This window comes from Rosa chinensis, chromosome 3, assembly GCF_002994745.2.
Source record: "Rosa chinensis cultivar Old Blush chromosome 3, RchiOBHm-V2, whole genome shotgun sequence".
NCBI classification, from domain to species: domain Eukaryota; kingdom Viridiplantae; phylum Streptophyta; class Magnoliopsida; order Rosales; family Rosaceae; genus Rosa; species Rosa chinensis.
The window spans coordinates 5,226,209-5,241,875 of NC_037090.1; the positions used below are offsets into that span (position 1 = coordinate 5,226,209).

The following is a 15,667-nucleotide window of genomic DNA, read 5'->3' on the forward strand; positions in this document are numbered from 1 at the left end:
AAGCAATAAACTAAATGAATAACAAGAACAACACAACAGAGAATTCCTAACGAAAATCCAAAATCTTTCCTTCGAGTGGCATCTCAACAGGGCTTTACCACATTCCCCAAACCCCTAAAACATGTAAAGACCTTCCATAAATATGATTTACTGACTACTAAGAACATCGACACCATTCTAATCAAACCAGTAAAATAGCTAACATGAACAGAAACAAATTATGTACACTAACATGCCATCAAACAATTAATTCAGAAGCTAACCAAAATTCTAAATTTCAAAAGCCAAATCACAGAAGAAAAGATATATAACAAAAGTATTATCAAAACTATTGAAGTCACTACATCAAAACTAAGAAAAATGAACAAAAAGAATAAGAACAGCCCAAGTAAATCTGTCTTGTCAAGGCCAATAAACCGCGTCTCTATAGCCAACAAACTCTACAACCTCACCTCCATGACTACTCTATACCACGTCCAGCCACTACTTACCTCAGTTACCCAATCAAAACAGACTCACTTTAACTAAACGAAATCTAATCTCAAACCACCTAAGTAAAGAATATAACAAGGATCTTTGTTCTACTTCGATTCTTCTTCTCTTCAGTATCCCCACCCCAAGTAAAGACTAATTACAGGTGATCAAATTCATCAAATAGGACATCCAATTCGTTAAATTCTGATTGAGCTTTCCTAGCCAACTCCATCTTCTTGAATCTGTTGTTTATATTTTTCTCATGAACATGTAAAGCTGTCAAGGCTTCCTGATCCTCACTTTTATTTTTTTCTCTTCCAGCATTGATCTCTTCCAACTTGATATTAAGCGCTTCAATATCATTAACTTTTGCATCCAATTGGGTCTGTAAACTATAAGCTTCTTCCAAGTCCTCCATCTCTCTTCTTTTCCGTTTTTTGCAGGTTTCTACATCATCATCATCAAATATCATGAACTCTGGCTGCCTTTCTCCTCCATTGTCAGCTAAGGGTAATTTAATATTCTCATTCGTTTTAGAACACTTCGCTGTCAGAACCTCAGGAATAACACTCTGTACAGTAACAGTGTCTGCTAGCCACATAGAGATTCTTTTTCCCTTGGAATACTGCAGGTTCTCAAAACCGAGGGACATATTAAACACCTCGCCTTCTTTCACCAGTTGCTCATTTTGCCCATTGAGATCCAAAACAGATTCATGGAGTGCAAAGATAATGCCTGGTCTAGTATTTGTTGTCATCTTACATGATAATTCAGGGGCCTCCTTCTTTACAACAGAAACTGCTGCTTCATAAGCAGTACAAGCTTTGTTTCCGGGCTTCAACTCCTTAATGGCTGCTTCATGGGCCTTGTACAGAACTTCACATGCCTTGCTAGGAAGGTCATTGGGATCAATCAGAAAGGTCCTGGCAATAAAAGAGCAGTAATTCTCAAAACTGGTTCCAACAAAGGATATGATAACATTATGAGAACCATATATAAGGGCTTGAGATCAAAATCGAAATCACTGATATGATAGACAATTAGAATAGTCATGGTCAACTAATTGCTAGCAAGTTAATCAAGAATTTATACAGTTAAATTAAAATATAAGTTCAAAAGTGATGAATTCTCTTTCTTACCTAAACGGGTCCCTCCATGATGAAGCCATTATAATAACAATCGCAAAGCGTTCAAAAGTAATAGGTATTGCTCTGCATTATAAAAATAAATAAATAAACAAAATAAAATAAAAAACACAGTAAATTGGCTTATAAAAAGTAATGAAAATCTTGAAATTAGGAACTTATAAATTGGCTTCTTAGAATCAAATAACATACAAACAAAACCAAATGAACTTGCCACAAAATGGTGTCCTAAAGCTATATCCAATAGATTCATAGTAACTAGTCTAGCAACCGCAGTAGTATTTACAAGTATAACTAGAATTACAGATGGTAGCAGTATGTCCGTGCGGCTCCACAAGAAATGTACATGCATGAGTATCCCAATACTTGAAATCACAAGAACTGCAAATAGGTTTACGAATTGGTGGCACCAATAGTGCAAAGAATTTTGATAAAAAATAAAAAAATAAATAAAAAATAGTTACCAAAAGATGTGATCGCGGGTAATTGCGGATGTGATAGTTACAGAGAGATTTCCCATGAAAAATAGCACCTAATATTACTTTTCTTCTCATACTATTTTACTTTTGAAGTGTGGTTGACAAATAGCTATCTCACTCTGAATGAACAGCATGAAAAAATCTAAGGAAGGGGCACTCTTTTATTTTTGACCTCTGGCTTCCATCAAATTTGATTGCAAGAACCATAAAACATCAAATCCAACAAGAAACATAAATGATTTGGGCCATCTCTGAATTCATTTATAAAAGAGTGCTGGGAATTTATGTTTAAATCAAGAACCAAATGGGGACCTAAAGGAATACATATAGATAACTCGTATCTACCTGACGTACTGGATATGTGGATTCTCGTTTGACATCAAAATAGACAAAAACAAGTAAATAGTCTAACAGGATTCAACAGAAACATGAAACAATCACACTGCAAAAGTTCATCATGGACAAGTTTCAGGGAATGGGAGAGATCATGTATAGGCAATCATTACTGAATCATCATAAAATTACTGTATTATTCAGGAAACTCAGGTAACCCCAGTTGATCTACACCTAATGTTTTCACGAAATAGCATTATTCCTGCAAAACTCCCATAAAGAGTCACTACTAACCACTTAAGAAATGGGTTATGAGTAAATGAGGTTCATCGTAAAGAGTCACTAGAGAAGACCCATATATACTGCTATACATGAGCATCACAAAATTGCAGCAAGTTATTGTTTCAGGTACTTCATCATTGACCAAAATTAATAACTATAAACTGAAATTGAAGACCCAAACTCACCAAGTGAAACCAGAAACAGATGGTAGGTTCAAGAAATAATACCTGAGAACCAAGACCCAACTCCCTATCTATTACTTGTTTGAAGAGAAGAGAAAGGAAGCCCTAAATACCTTGACCCAAGTCCTTTGTCTTTGAAAAAGACGGGGTCGTTCTAGCGTCCAAATCACCGGGATCTGGTCTCGGGTACGGATCCGGTCTCAGGGACGTTACTCTAGCGGCATCGAAGGGGTGGAGCTGCTAGGAGAGAGGGGTTTGTGTATTGAGGTGAGCTGAGGTGGGTTGATATTATTTATAGGTCATTATTTTAATTAGTATAATATAATGAAAATGAAAAGTCATACAGTAGTGTATTATTTAGGAAAATATTTAGGGAAAATGATCATTTACCCAATTTTAGGCTAAAAATTGCCCACTTGCTCCACCAACTGTTTTTTAACCCCATTTACCCAAAACACTCTAAGGGATTATTTCTCATTTACCCAATTAATTCTTTTTCCTTTTTTTTTGAGACTTTTTTGCCCTCTCCTTCTTTCTCACTTAGAGAGAGAAGTCATCCTCCACCTTGATGTGCTCCGGTGACAAGTGGCTGGCGCGGTCTCCGGCGACCGGCGACCGGACTCTGGAGAACGGTGACCGGGTTCCGGCGATCGGTGACCGGAATCCTGCTATTATTGCCCCCCAGTAATCATATTACTGCCCCCCAGTAATTATATTATTGCCTCCCAAAAATCATATTATTGCCGTCCAGTGAATTGTATGAACTCCAAAAACCAAAATGAATACACTACAGGAACAATTGATCAATTTGTAATCATATTACTGCCCTCCAGTAATCATATTACTGCCTCCCAATACAAAGTCCAATGTCTCTACTGCCTCCCAATAGACCACAAAAAATGCACATTTTTGTAGGATTCACAGATAATTTGACTTTAATACACAGAAAACAACATGTAACTTATCAAAACACCACACTATAGTGATCCCTGTCCCGCGTATCAAAGTCTACTGGGGGCCAATAATGTGTCTACTGCCCCCCAGTAGACCATCAAAATTAAAAAAAAAAAAAAAAAAATTCCCGACGTCCTACCCACCAGATCGTCCTTCGTCTCCGCCAGCCCATAAGTAACTGCAGCACCGCCTCCCCTTCACCGGAGTCATCTGCAGCACCGATCCCAACCGCCTGCATTCCGGCTTCCGATCCAGCCTCCTCACCGGAGCCTCCCAGACTTTGATCTAGCTTCTAAGACCTTGGCGCTGACGTGGCGGGCGAGGTCGCGGATCTTGGAGGGTGAAGGTGAATCGGAGGATGGAGATGGTGAATCGGAATCTGGCTGGGGAGAACGAGTTGGTGAAGAGGAAGAAGCAGTGAGTTGGAGTAGGAGGAAGGCGAGGAAGAAGAAGCGGAGGTCGCAGACTCAGAGATCGCCGACGACAGTGGCCGGTGGGTCCGATTCGAATTCCAACGAGGGCTTTCCAGAAGCAAGGGGAGGAGAGAGGTTGATGGGAGTCGAGAGAGAGAGAGAGAGTATGAGGGCAATATTGTCCATAGATGCTAGATTGGGTAAATGGGGTTAAATAACTCTTGGTGGAGTAAGTGGGCAATTTTTTGTCTAAAATTGGGTAAGTGGTCACGGCCCCAAATATTTATCCAACTTCTCTAAACTTTTTCTATGTTAAATACAATGCGGCTTAGATTTTCATAACCTTACTGTGACGTGGCGTGCTAGTACTATTTATTAGATAATCCGTATTCACTTATTTAAAAGCGAGCCCATACCTTATGAAAATAACATAGTGAATATACTAAGTCTAAAAAATAAAACTTAAAATTGGGCAACACATAGGTGCACATGAGTGCTTAGAAGACCAAGACCCGAACTGCGAAGCCTTAAGCCCAACACTGAAAGCCCAGCTTCATCTGATCTCCACAGCTTGCACAACGCTCATGAGCCGACAACTTTTGTCTTTCCATATGGGTTGATAAAGTCTAATAATAATTTAAAAAAAAATGGAGGTTTCAATATCAAATTTGGAGGGTTAACTAGGGATCCCATCTAATGAGGACCACTAAAATGAGGACTAGTTGAGGATTTTTCTGTGAGACCTACTTATCGATAACATTTCCGCAAATCAATTGATAAATGTTTAGATATTTATGTGTAGATCATTTATACAATTTTTTAACCAAATTGAAATCGTTAAGACATTCATAATCGTAATTTATCAGTTATGAACATAAACGGCTCATGTTTGACATATTTGGTTATTCTGTTGATTTAATGTAGTTCGATACATTAACGATTTGCAATTTAGAAGAAAATTTTCAGAAGTGATCTACTCATGTATATGTAACACATCTAACAGTTGATTTGCTGTAATGTAATTGAAAAGTTGGTCTCCCAAACCATTGATTAAAATGTCCTCCACTAATTATAATTTTAGTGATCCTCATTAGAAGAGCTCCTGTTTGACTAGAACATTACCACCTTGTAATCCAAATTATAAAGTAATAATTAGTTGTGTTCTTGCTCCTTAGAAGCCTCTTGTTGTTTCTTAATATGGTGCTCCGTTTTGTTCTCAACTAGTCTCCCGACAATAAAACCCACTTAGCCGGGTGTCAATAATCTCTTCTTTAAATTTTTGTTCCCAACTAGTCTCCCGAGAATTGCCGATATTGGCGCCTGGCCTAATAAATTGAAGTACTATAGTTAACAAAAATTACATTTTGGTCCCATTGGTCTGTTTGTTCAGGCTGGCCAATAAAAACTCACAGAATAGAAATGACTTCTCCAAAATACCCCTTTTTAATCTTAAAATATCTTAAAACCCCCACCCACCCCACTGCAAATGCAATCTATTGGAAAGCCCTACCATACACACGGTGGGGAGGCTCTACCAGAAAACTTCACCTATACAGTACTTTTGATTAAAAAATTAGTTTTCTCATTATTATTATATTAAAAAAATAGAAATTATTTGAGAAATGAAAAAAGTGAGAAGTTATTGGAAACCATCGATGGTTATTGCAAATATGAAGAGTTAAATGTCTGACAAATTATTTATTTTTATTTTTACTATGATTTTTAATTTTATTATTTGCCATACTCACCAATTATTAAAAGTTATTTAAAATTAATATAAGATTTAAGGATTCTATTTTCTTGTCACACCCACTTGGACTATATAGTTTAATCGGATCATTACCTCGACGCGCGCCACTTTCATCTCCAAATTCGGTCCAACAAACTCTCGAGTCTCGACCGAACAATGGGAAGTGGTGCGAACACCGACGACAGGAGATACTTCAAGCATGTTATCCCATTACCGAAGACCAGAGCTACTCCAAGCATCTTCGATTTCGAGCCGGTAATGTACCAGCCTCGATTTCACTGTTTCCGTTTTCCGTAAATGTGAATTTCAGAACTGAAATCTTTCTTGAGCTCTAAAACTTGTTGCCCAATCGATTGAACAGGAGGAATCCAGTGAGTTGGAGAGGCCCAATCAAGCTACAATCTCTGGGAACACAGGTGCATTTTTCCACATTGTACTCTTTTGTCAAAAATATCTATATGAATTTGATGGTGTTAGCATTTCGGTGTTGCTAATCTAACTATCTATTTTTCAAAACTCCTTATTAAGAAACATGAATTTGACTTCTAGGTGTTCCCAAGGGATTAAGAAAGGATGGTAGACCACCTCTGGTGAAGCTAACAGCAGCTAGACTTTTTCGTCCACCAATGGTCAAATTTGAATCATTTGATGACAATGTAATAAGCTTCATATATATATTTTTTTTAATGATCTTGTTTGAATGAACTCTTTAAATTGCATTATGATTATTTCAATCTGTGTTCTGAATCTATAAAGCAGACAGATTGTATAATGGGCAATGCATTTGGTAGAGAATCCTTGGGTCTGGGCAATACACAAAACAAAGGAGAATTCTTGCAAAAGGGGGCACAAAAAGGTCTACACTCATCAAGACAGTTGCCTTCTCAAAGCCCTGCGTCTTCCACTTACTCAGATCCTCACATTTGGGAAAATATGGAAAGCTTCTCTGCCAAAACGTAATGCTTGTCCTTTACCTGTGCATTCGTTGAGGAAAATTTTGTAGCAGTTTCTTTGGAATTTCTAATTATAATGCTAGTACCTTCTAATGAGGACAGCTCCTTTAGCAGGCTTGAATAATCCGCTTTTATCATTCTATTGTACCAATAACCTGTTTCTCTTCATCTCTTTTCTCAGCATGAAAGAGTCTATCTACTATCCATCAAGGTATACAGTACTCTAGAAGAGAAACTTGTAGATGATGTGTGAAAACTCCTTGACTGTTATGGATTGAAAAGTAAATGCTCATGATTTGTGGGATTTTGTTTATTCAGGGATGATCCAGATTCCGTTGAAATTTGTTATAAACACATCAAGTGCCTTGATCCTCAAACACCCTTGACATCACCTGTTATGAATTTTTACATACGGTACTGAATTGGATATATTTGCATAACTGCAGAAAAGAGTAATTGATAATATCTTTTGTGTATTCTTATTGAAGTATTTACTTTTGTTAATGTCTTTTCACCAGATATCTACATCAACAAGCATCTTCCAGTAGGGCAACATTTCATTTCTTTAATACCTTCTTTTACAACAAGCTCAGAAATGTTGTATCAGAACAGGTAATAGAGTAATAGTTTATCTTGTCTTCTTTAGTGGCTGCTCTTCTGCAAAATCTCTCTAGTTGTTAACTCTATAAATTCTTGTTCAATTTGGTTGTTAGTATATTATGTATCTAAATAGAAGTAACTGGCGATCCATATTGTATTAGATATTTGTTCTCCAGTTATAATTTTCTTAGGCTTGAGGCACTTATCATATCGTTTTTCTTATCTCATGTAGAAGAACAACAAGAAAAACCCTTTTGACAAGCTTAGAAGGTGGTGGAAAGGTGTTCATTTATTACAGAAGGCATACATACTTATTCCTGTAAATGACATGTAAGTTTCTTTTGAAAGTATAAACTTGTAAGATAGCGTATGATCATAGAAACTCTTAGATATGCCGATGAGAGTGCTTGTTGCAAAGCTCATAAGTCGTAACCTGAATAATGTGTTTGATTAATGAGATGTTGTGTCTTGCTGGCTTGCCACCATCCGCATTGATTCTCACAAGAATGTGGTAGAAACTTAAACAGGATTATGTCCCCACTTCTGGTATGAGTAATTGCGTTTAGGACTAATAATCTTTTATTTGCTAGTATTGTATGATAGGCAGGATAATAGCCTTGACTTTAGTTCTGGATTACCGGTAAATTAGGCATGAAACAAAGCTAATATGAGACAATGCTAATGAAAATGAGTTATGGATGAGTTCTTGGTTAACATTTCAATATTCATCAATTCAAGTTCTTTAATAAAAACATATCATTACCTCTATGGGTCTATCACTATTGCTATATATGCACTGTATGTGGTTTACAGGACACTCATGTATAAATGTGCCAACTTGTTAAAATTCCGTTAACATGTGGACTATTTAAATTGTGTTCTCAGGGTGTTTCAGCTTCTTCTTCTTGTTTTTTTTTTTTTTTTTTTTTCCCTTTTTTTCAGGGCTGAATTTACTACTCATCGTTAACTTATTGTGTTTGACATATCAAGGTTTCATTGGAGTCTAGTCATTATCTGTATCCCTGACAAGGAAGAATCACAACCAATTGTTCTTCATTTAGATTCGTCAGGACTCCACTGTAGCAGATCAATTTTTCAAAATATTACAAGGTTAGACTAAGATGTCCCTGCTGATTCATTGAGCAATGGTTAAATCTCAATCTTATTCTGTTAGGTGTTGCAGTAATTTATGATTCATGAGTTTAATGCTAATGTGATATGTACCGTATGTAGCTTTTTGAAAGAAGAGTGCTGCTATTTGGATCATGAAGCTGGTCTTTCAGATCTTCCAATTTCAGGCTATTGGAAATACCTTTGTGACCATATTGAGGAGAAAGTTCTCGAGGTACATTTTTCGACCTTACTCCTATCTATTGCAAATCCAATTTCATGTAATGTCTTTTATTTAGAACATAAAGCTCTTAGAAGTCCTGGGGTATCTCAAAATGTGCTTGTTGGACTTGAATGTGCATCTTTACTTGGTTTCAAACTTACCTGTTTTCATTTTCTCCCAGGTCCCACAACAGAAAAATCACTATGATTGCGGTCTCTTTGTACTTCTCTTTATGGAGCGCTTCATTGAAGAGGCCCCTGAAAGGCTGCAGAAGAAAGATTTAGCAGTGGTACTCTATTCCGCTACATAGTGATCTGTTCCAGATGTTGCGTTTTCTCTGATCTTCCTGCTTAATCTATTGTTATTTCTCAGTTTGGTCGGCATTGGTTCAAACCTGAAGAGGCTTCGATTCTGAGAAGTAAAATCCGGAAGTTACTCATGGAGAAATTTCGAAATGAATCTTCTAAAAAATGAATCGACACCTGGGAGCCTTTCTGAATATACATAGTTGGTGCATATGATTTGCTCCTAATTTCTTTTGTGGGTATATCTGTATAAATGACTTTTTGGAGTTTCCAATTTCACAAAAAGAGAGTGAATACCATTGCCCTGGACAAGGCTTAGATCTAAGTCATTTACTACGTCACTGATCATTTACTTGAAGATGACATTCAACTATGTAGTACAAAACAGAACTAGTGATGGACTTCTAGGTATTGTATGGTGTACATTGTACCGGTTAAGCTTGTAAGAGTGTAATCACTTCCTAATCTCTCTTGGTGTGCTTTTGCCGTCGTCTTAGCCTTAATTTTTTTTTTTCACTTCGGTATTATTTCTTTTTTAATGTTCTGGTCTATGCTGAAAACTGTTTGCGTGTAATTTGCTTGATTGAAATATTCTGTATAACCCAAAAAAAAAAAAAAAAACGTCTGTACAACTTCACAACATCAAAAACCTATATGCTCTAATGTCGCAACTTAGAGCCACATTGAAGACCACCCAACTCGATCTTCCCAAGATCAGATCGAGATTTTTCTAAAATATCTAAAGATTATAAGGTTACACTCGGAGAAGTCTCCCATAAACGATTCCTGGTCGGACTAGGAACAAGTTGGTAGACAAAGCAAGTCACCCATAAATCGATTTCTGGTTGGACCAGGAAACATTTTAGGATCATGAACAACTTAAAAGGAACATATTAACAGTAACCATCTAGTATTCCAGACCGATGGTCACCCCAACGCCTCGGGAGCATGATCTACTTCCCTTCCCTTTCCTTTTGGACTGCTTCACCCACTTCAACAGGTAATGTTTATTGTTTGGACAACTTGAAGACCAGTGGTCAGCATAAGTTCCACCATAAAAACATTAATGTGATCACGAATCTCGCAAACTTGGTTCTCAACGTAAGTTGCATAAAATCCAAAATCGTCAAACTAGCTTCTTGTTTTTCTTCTTCTTCTTCTGTTTGGCACTTCGCCTGTTGGGCTCTTGTCATCCTCGTCGATTTCTTGTTTCACTGGTTGGGCCAGATCAGGGCTCCGGCTCTCCTCGTCTACAACAATACCCTGCGTCTGTTTCTGCTTCGAGTTTTGAAATTGGATTTTGGTTTCGAGTGGGGATCAAATTTCAGGTGGGTTTTGCTGATGGGTCTCTTTGGATCTTGGAAATTTTTAAACTTTATGACTCCTTATGGTATTGGGTTTGTTTTTCTTCAACTATTTCAGATTCCTGATACTGGGTTCTGGAAAAATGTTCCTTTCAAGTTCGTCTTTTTTTCCCTTTGGGGAGACAGTAGAGTGAGGTTTAGCAGGAGGTAAATTCGAGTCATTGTTAAACAGGCATTACCGTGGATAAATCAGTGGAGTTCTCTTTCGAAGAACTTTCCAGGGCTACTGATAACTTCAGTCTGGCTAATAAGAATGGACAAGATGGTTTTGGGGCTGTTAACCATGCCAGGCTGAGAGGCGAGGTCTGTTTCCTTTACTATTTTCTATATTACTTGCTGAGATTTTTTGTGCTATTAAGGAACTTATGCTCCTATTATTACCAGACCAGGTTGCTTTTATTTGTCTGTGATAGTTTATTTCTTCTCCTATCCCACCCATGTAATTCTCTCGCAGAACGCTGCAATCAAGAAGATGGAAATGCACGCATTAAACGTTTTGACCCGAGTACATCACTTGAATCTGGTAGCGAACTTCTCTTTCCAAATGATGACATGTATATGAGTGGCATCGCGTAGTAATGTGCTGATAACTATAATACAAGTGCTGTTTCAGAATTTTAAAAAAATTTGCCGGAATCAACTAGGAAAGTTTTTGCATGTCTATTTCTGGAAATGTTTTATAGGAAATATCCTATCTGTAGAACAGTAGAATATAGATGAAAATTAAGCTTCAAGGAGGATACTCATTTGGTTGTGATGGTTGATGGAATCATAATGCGCAGGAGCTACTTTTGAGGAAATAGTCTGTAGGAGTGTAGGTTTGTCATAATTTAGAGAGCAATGCTTGCTTACTCATATGAGAAAGAGTGACGGGAGTGGTAGAAGGGATATTACTATCAAAATAAAGTTTATGGATAGTATGGACTACAGGTTTTATATATTTGAGGTTCGTGGGGCTTATATATGTAATATGATTTACAAAAGATGGTACATGAGACATTGTGGGGGCTGCAATACCTACTGAACTGCTAATAAAATTTCATCTAGGATAGTCAAGTCCAAAGGAAATTTGAATGGTGTGGTATTGGTAGATTCCAGATGATAATAAAATAAACTAATTGAAGGAAATAGAGGGTTATCTTTCTATATTCAGTGAACAAACAGCCTTCAGTCTGTAATACTGAGATGTATTGCTCAACTACATTGACACTTACCACAAATTCTGAATATCTTGCTGATTGAGTTTAGGGTTTAGGATTTATGGATTTTGAATATTAGTTGTTGATGGATGCACGGTTGGTTGTTGGTGTCAATTCGCCTTAGCAATGATGTGAGAGATAAATTTGTGGCTTATAGTTTGGTGCTTCAATATGAAAATGCAGATTCTGTATTATAGAGGACCCTGAAACAGTGCAAGACTTTGCCAAAATGGAATAACACGAGATTCTGGATAATCGTTGCAACAAAATTTTCTTGCATATGGAAGAGGTGGGCAAGTTGTACCACAATCTGAGTATAAGTATACTATCACTTTGCCTACAGTTACAATTAGCTTCTCTTTTGTAGTTCTCTTATGGTCAGAAATCTATTTTTGGTTTTCAACTAAATGAACTTCAGTTTCTCTAGGTTCACAGGCTGAGGATACAACAGAGGATTAAAATGCAGAGCTCGGGATGTTAACCAAAGAGCAAGAAAATGAACTTTTAAACTTTCCATTATTCATTCCATTGTTGCCTCCCTTGGTGAGTTTCCTCTCTGAACTATTGTGTTTCTATGATCAATAAAGATTTTAGTACATTGGGAAAGAAACGGTCAAGGACAAAAGGTTATCTGCAAAGTGTTAATCACATGGTGAATTTCATTTTTTGCAGGCTTCAGCAAACCTTAAGCAGTATTATGCTGTTTGTTTTTCTCTTATTGCGGGAATCATCCTTTTTGGAGTTTTCCTAGCACCCGCTGTAAGTTAGTTATGCATTAACTTATGATGATTAGTTCTAAGTTTTAACAATAATTCATAAACATTACATTTTCTGAAAGAAAAAATTTGGGTCTGACAACAATTTCAAGTATAAGTAGAAAATGAGGCAATATAACAAATGAATATTTTTTTTTTTTTTTTGAAGTTTTTGACAACATGGGTTGAATTTTTTCTAAACTTCCTTTCCCAAATTTCCCTGTGTATTCATACTTCAGTTAGAGTTGTGGGAATACGAGGCAGATCATATGAATACTTCATAAGTAGTGTGCATCTGCCTATGCAGTTGAGGTGTGTGGAGCCTGATATAAAATGAATATCAGGCTGAAATTTATCCTAAAATTGTGTGTTTAATAGAAGTAGATGATTGCTGCTTTAAGGTTGATGGTTCTTGATACCTGCTTATTTTTGTATTGGATGACTATGCCAATTTATGCTTAATTGCTTACATATTCTTGCCACTATCAATGGTGTTTATATATTCTAGCATTGCAAATGATTAACAGTGCATTACTTTGTAGGCATGGGCTTGACCCTTCTTTCGCCAGTATTTCTAATTATTTGACACAAAGTCTCCAAAAAGAATATGTAATTGCCACAGATCATTTTATTAATTAGCTAAGTCATCTAAGTTGTAGGACTACTTTGTTTTTACTGTCTATGGTCTGTGAGTATGTACAAAGAGGGTCGAAGTTCTTTCGTTCTTGAAAGTCAATTCATTATGATTTTCTTGCCTCTTTTAAATAGCTTTTATGAGGCTAACTCATGCTATCTTACTTCATTTAGGCAAATGCACTATATGAAGATATGCTTGAGCGGATCAGCGGTTTGCAAAAACTTAACAGGTAGCAAGTAGATGGTGTGTTCCGCCAAAGTGAAGAAGGTGCTGAGTACTTAGTGGAGTCAACCAATCCCTCCACATGCAAGAACAAGATCAATGCCCATGGCAGTGGCTGTGCTTCCATATTATTCGAGTACAATACAGGCAAATTGATTTTTTGGCGGACATGATGGGACAATATAAATGTGGGATACAAGCACAGTGGATTTGAATAATATGCTTCATGGTTGCATTGGTTCTGTTCTTGACATTACCATTACCTATGATAATAGATCTATTATTGCAGCAAGCAGTTCGAACAAGTTGTATGTCTGGGATGCTAACTTGGGGAGAGTGTGCTATATTCTCACTGGCCACATGGATAAATTGTATGCTGTAGATGTAAGTTCTCAAGTTGTCGCATTGTGAGTGCAGCCTATGATTGTACTATTAAAGTTTGAGATTTGCAGAAAGGTTACTGCACCAACACAATAATCTTCCCCAAACACTGCAGTGCTTTCTGCTTCAGCATGGACGGACAGACCATATGCTCTAGTCATGTTGACGGAAATCTTCGGCTGTGGGATATTCAAAAAGGAAAGCTACTCAATGAAGTGGCTGTACACTCAAATGCCGTCACATCTATATCTTTGCCACAGAGTGGCAACATGGTATTGACCGGTGGGAGGGACAATGTGCATCACCTTTTCGATATGAGATTCCCAGGAGTTTCTGGCACATTGAGAGCCACCGGAAACAGAGTAGCATCTAATTGGAGCCTATCCTGTATCAGTCCAGACGACAATTATGTTCCTGCTGGATCTGCCGACGGTGCTGTATATTTGGTCTATAGCCAAAGATGTGGAAGTCTTCTCTGGGCTTTGCAATTCATCAAACGCTCTTCTGCTTCAGGTGTTATGCTCTGGTATGTTTATTTTTCTTCTCTCTACATAGATGTTTTTTAATTTCTGGGTTATATTGATCTTCAATAGGTTGTTGCTTAATATTTAATGCAGCTTGGAGAAATGGACAAATGGTAATCCCAATATTGATGACTGGGGTACTTGAGTGATGCTGAGGATGCCTTATCAGTTTGGTATGTGATTAATTTCCAAGTACAAGTCTATCTGAAATTTCGGCAGTCTTGCCTCTACCGTGTTCGGTAATTGGGTTTAATTTTTGCAGCATGACTATTAATGGTTGGGAGCTCATGATTCCTTTAGCTTTCTTTGCTGGGACAGGGTACAGTTTCTTTTACCTCTACCTCTTTTGGCTCCTTCTAACTTTCTCCTTTATAATAAAGTGTACAATTTGTCTTCTTACTTTGTATTATTGGCAAGTGATACGTTTTTAATGGGGATCATGATTTAAACCTTAAAAAATTCTCATTAGTGAAATGAAGCTTCAGATACATGCTCCATGCCTATAGAACTTTGCCAAAAGTACTGATTTACATATTCAAAGGTTTTCTGGTGTTTATACTTGGAAATTGGAAGTAGAGAATATCTCTTGCAAGGCAATAGATTGCATTACACTCTTTCTGAAATATTAATTATAGTTGGCTCAATGCTGTCAGTCCCCAGCCTGGATTGAGCAATGCTGTGATTCGGTGTTGAAGCATCTTTCAGTCATGCAGAAACAAAGTTCTGCTGCTACTCTATTAATACGCAGATGCTACATGTCTCTGTCTTTCTAAATTTACGAATGCATAATATGACTTTTCCAAATGTTGATGAAAAAGGTTGGTGCATTGACAAAAGCCATGGAACTGGAGTCTAGGAAAATAAAGAGAGAAGCCGTAGCTAGAGATAAAGAAGCTGCAGCAACCGAGGTGGATGATAACAAAAGGAACAGAATTATAAACTCACCCACAAGGTTGTAGCTACTTTTCAAGAGCCTCAATACCACTCTTTCCTTTTGTATTTTGCTTCTGTAGCAGCTTCCCTTCCAAATACTAGAATTTTCAAGCACCTGAATATATGAATGACTTTATTGTTTACTTCTAATTGTTGCGGGATAACAAAAGCATCTTAAAAGTTTGCTTACATGGGATTTTATTGAAGATCATGTAATTATTTAGCCTTTATGAGCAATGTGTTTTGATATTTTTTTATCAAAAACAACACCACACAAGACATGTAATTGCCACCAAAAAGAAAAGAGGAGCAGACACCTATTTGCCTTTCTGTGATTGTATTTGGACAGCATATTATTAAGTTAAGCAGTTATATTCAAGGGCTTTTATGTTTCTTCCCCAATCATTTTTCCATTGAATTGAAGAATAGGAACAAATATTCTCATTGTG

The 15,667-nt window shown here is 37.1% G+C and overlaps 2 protein-coding genes and 1 pseudogene across 8 annotated transcripts; 2 read left to right on the forward strand and 1 right to left on the reverse strand.

Moving 5' to 3' along the window:
- Window positions 1–246: 246 nt before the first annotated feature.
- On the reverse strand, window positions 247–3,172 carry LOC112195012 (FACT complex subunit SPT16). 3 transcript variants are annotated; one of them, XM_024335301.2, is made up of 3 exons: window positions 2,899–3,172; window positions 1,614–1,685; window positions 247–1,397 (listed from the first exon to the last, which is right to left on the reverse strand). In XM_024335301.2, the coding sequence occupies exons 2-3, from the start codon at window positions 1,640–1,642 to the stop codon at window positions 632–634; spliced, it is 795 nt and encodes a 264-aa protein (XP_024191069.1). In that variant the 5' UTR covers window positions 1,643–1,685; window positions 2,899–3,172; the 3' UTR covers window positions 247–631. The 3 variants fall into 3 exon arrangements, with proteins under 3 accessions (XP_024191069.1, XP_024191066.1, XP_024191070.1); XM_024335298.2 differs by having other exon boundaries at window positions 2,941–3,171; XM_024335302.2 differs by having other exon boundaries at window positions 3,009–3,166.
- Window positions 3,173–6,125: 2,953 nt separating this feature from the next.
- Window positions 6,126–9,655, forward strand: LOC112191711 (ubiquitin-like-specific protease 1D). Of its 5 annotated transcripts, none has more exons than XM_040517131.1 (12): window positions 6,126–6,267; window positions 6,374–6,428; window positions 6,562–6,668; window positions 6,769–6,968; window positions 7,147–7,176; window positions 7,284–7,379; window positions 7,484–7,577; window positions 7,798–7,895; window positions 8,556–8,675; window positions 8,799–8,910; window positions 9,080–9,187; window positions 9,271–9,655. In XM_040517131.1, the coding sequence occupies exons 1-12, from the start codon at window positions 6,169–6,171 to the stop codon at window positions 9,370–9,372; spliced, it is 1,221 nt and encodes a 406-aa protein (XP_040373065.1). In that variant the 5' UTR covers window positions 6,126–6,168; the 3' UTR covers window positions 9,373–9,655. The 5 variants fall into 5 exon arrangements, with proteins under 5 accessions (XP_040373065.1, XP_024186880.1, XP_040373068.1 ...); XM_024331112.2 differs by having other exon boundaries at window positions 6,772–6,968; XM_040517134.1 differs by lacking the exon at window positions 6,126–6,267 and having other exon boundaries at window positions 6,394–6,428; window positions 7,080–7,176.
- A 504-nt stretch (window positions 9,656–10,159) lies between these two features.
- Window positions 10,160–15,528, forward strand: LOC112193975 (annotated as a pseudogene).
- The last annotated feature ends 139 nt before the right edge of the window (window positions 15,529–15,667 follow it).

Coding starts and splice junctions, on each gene's coding strand:
- LOC112195012 (XM_024335301.2), bottom strand. CDS start 1,642: ATGGCTTCATCATGGAGGGACCCGTTTAG. Junction 1,398..1,613: donor TCATGGAGGGACCCGTTTAG/GTAAGAAAGAGA, acceptor TTTTATTGCCAG/GACCTTTCTGATTGATCCCA.
- LOC112191711 (XM_040517131.1), top strand. CDS start 6,169: ATGGGAAGTGGTGCGAACACCGACGACAGGAGATACTTCAAGCATGTT. Junction 7,177..7,283: donor TCTATCTACTATCCATCAAG/GTATACAGTACT, acceptor TTGTTTATTCAG/GGATGATCCAGATTCCGTTG. Junction 7,896..8,555: donor CTTATTCCTGTAAATGACAT/GTAAGTTTCTTT, acceptor TGACATATCAAG/GTTTCATTGGAGTCTAGTCA.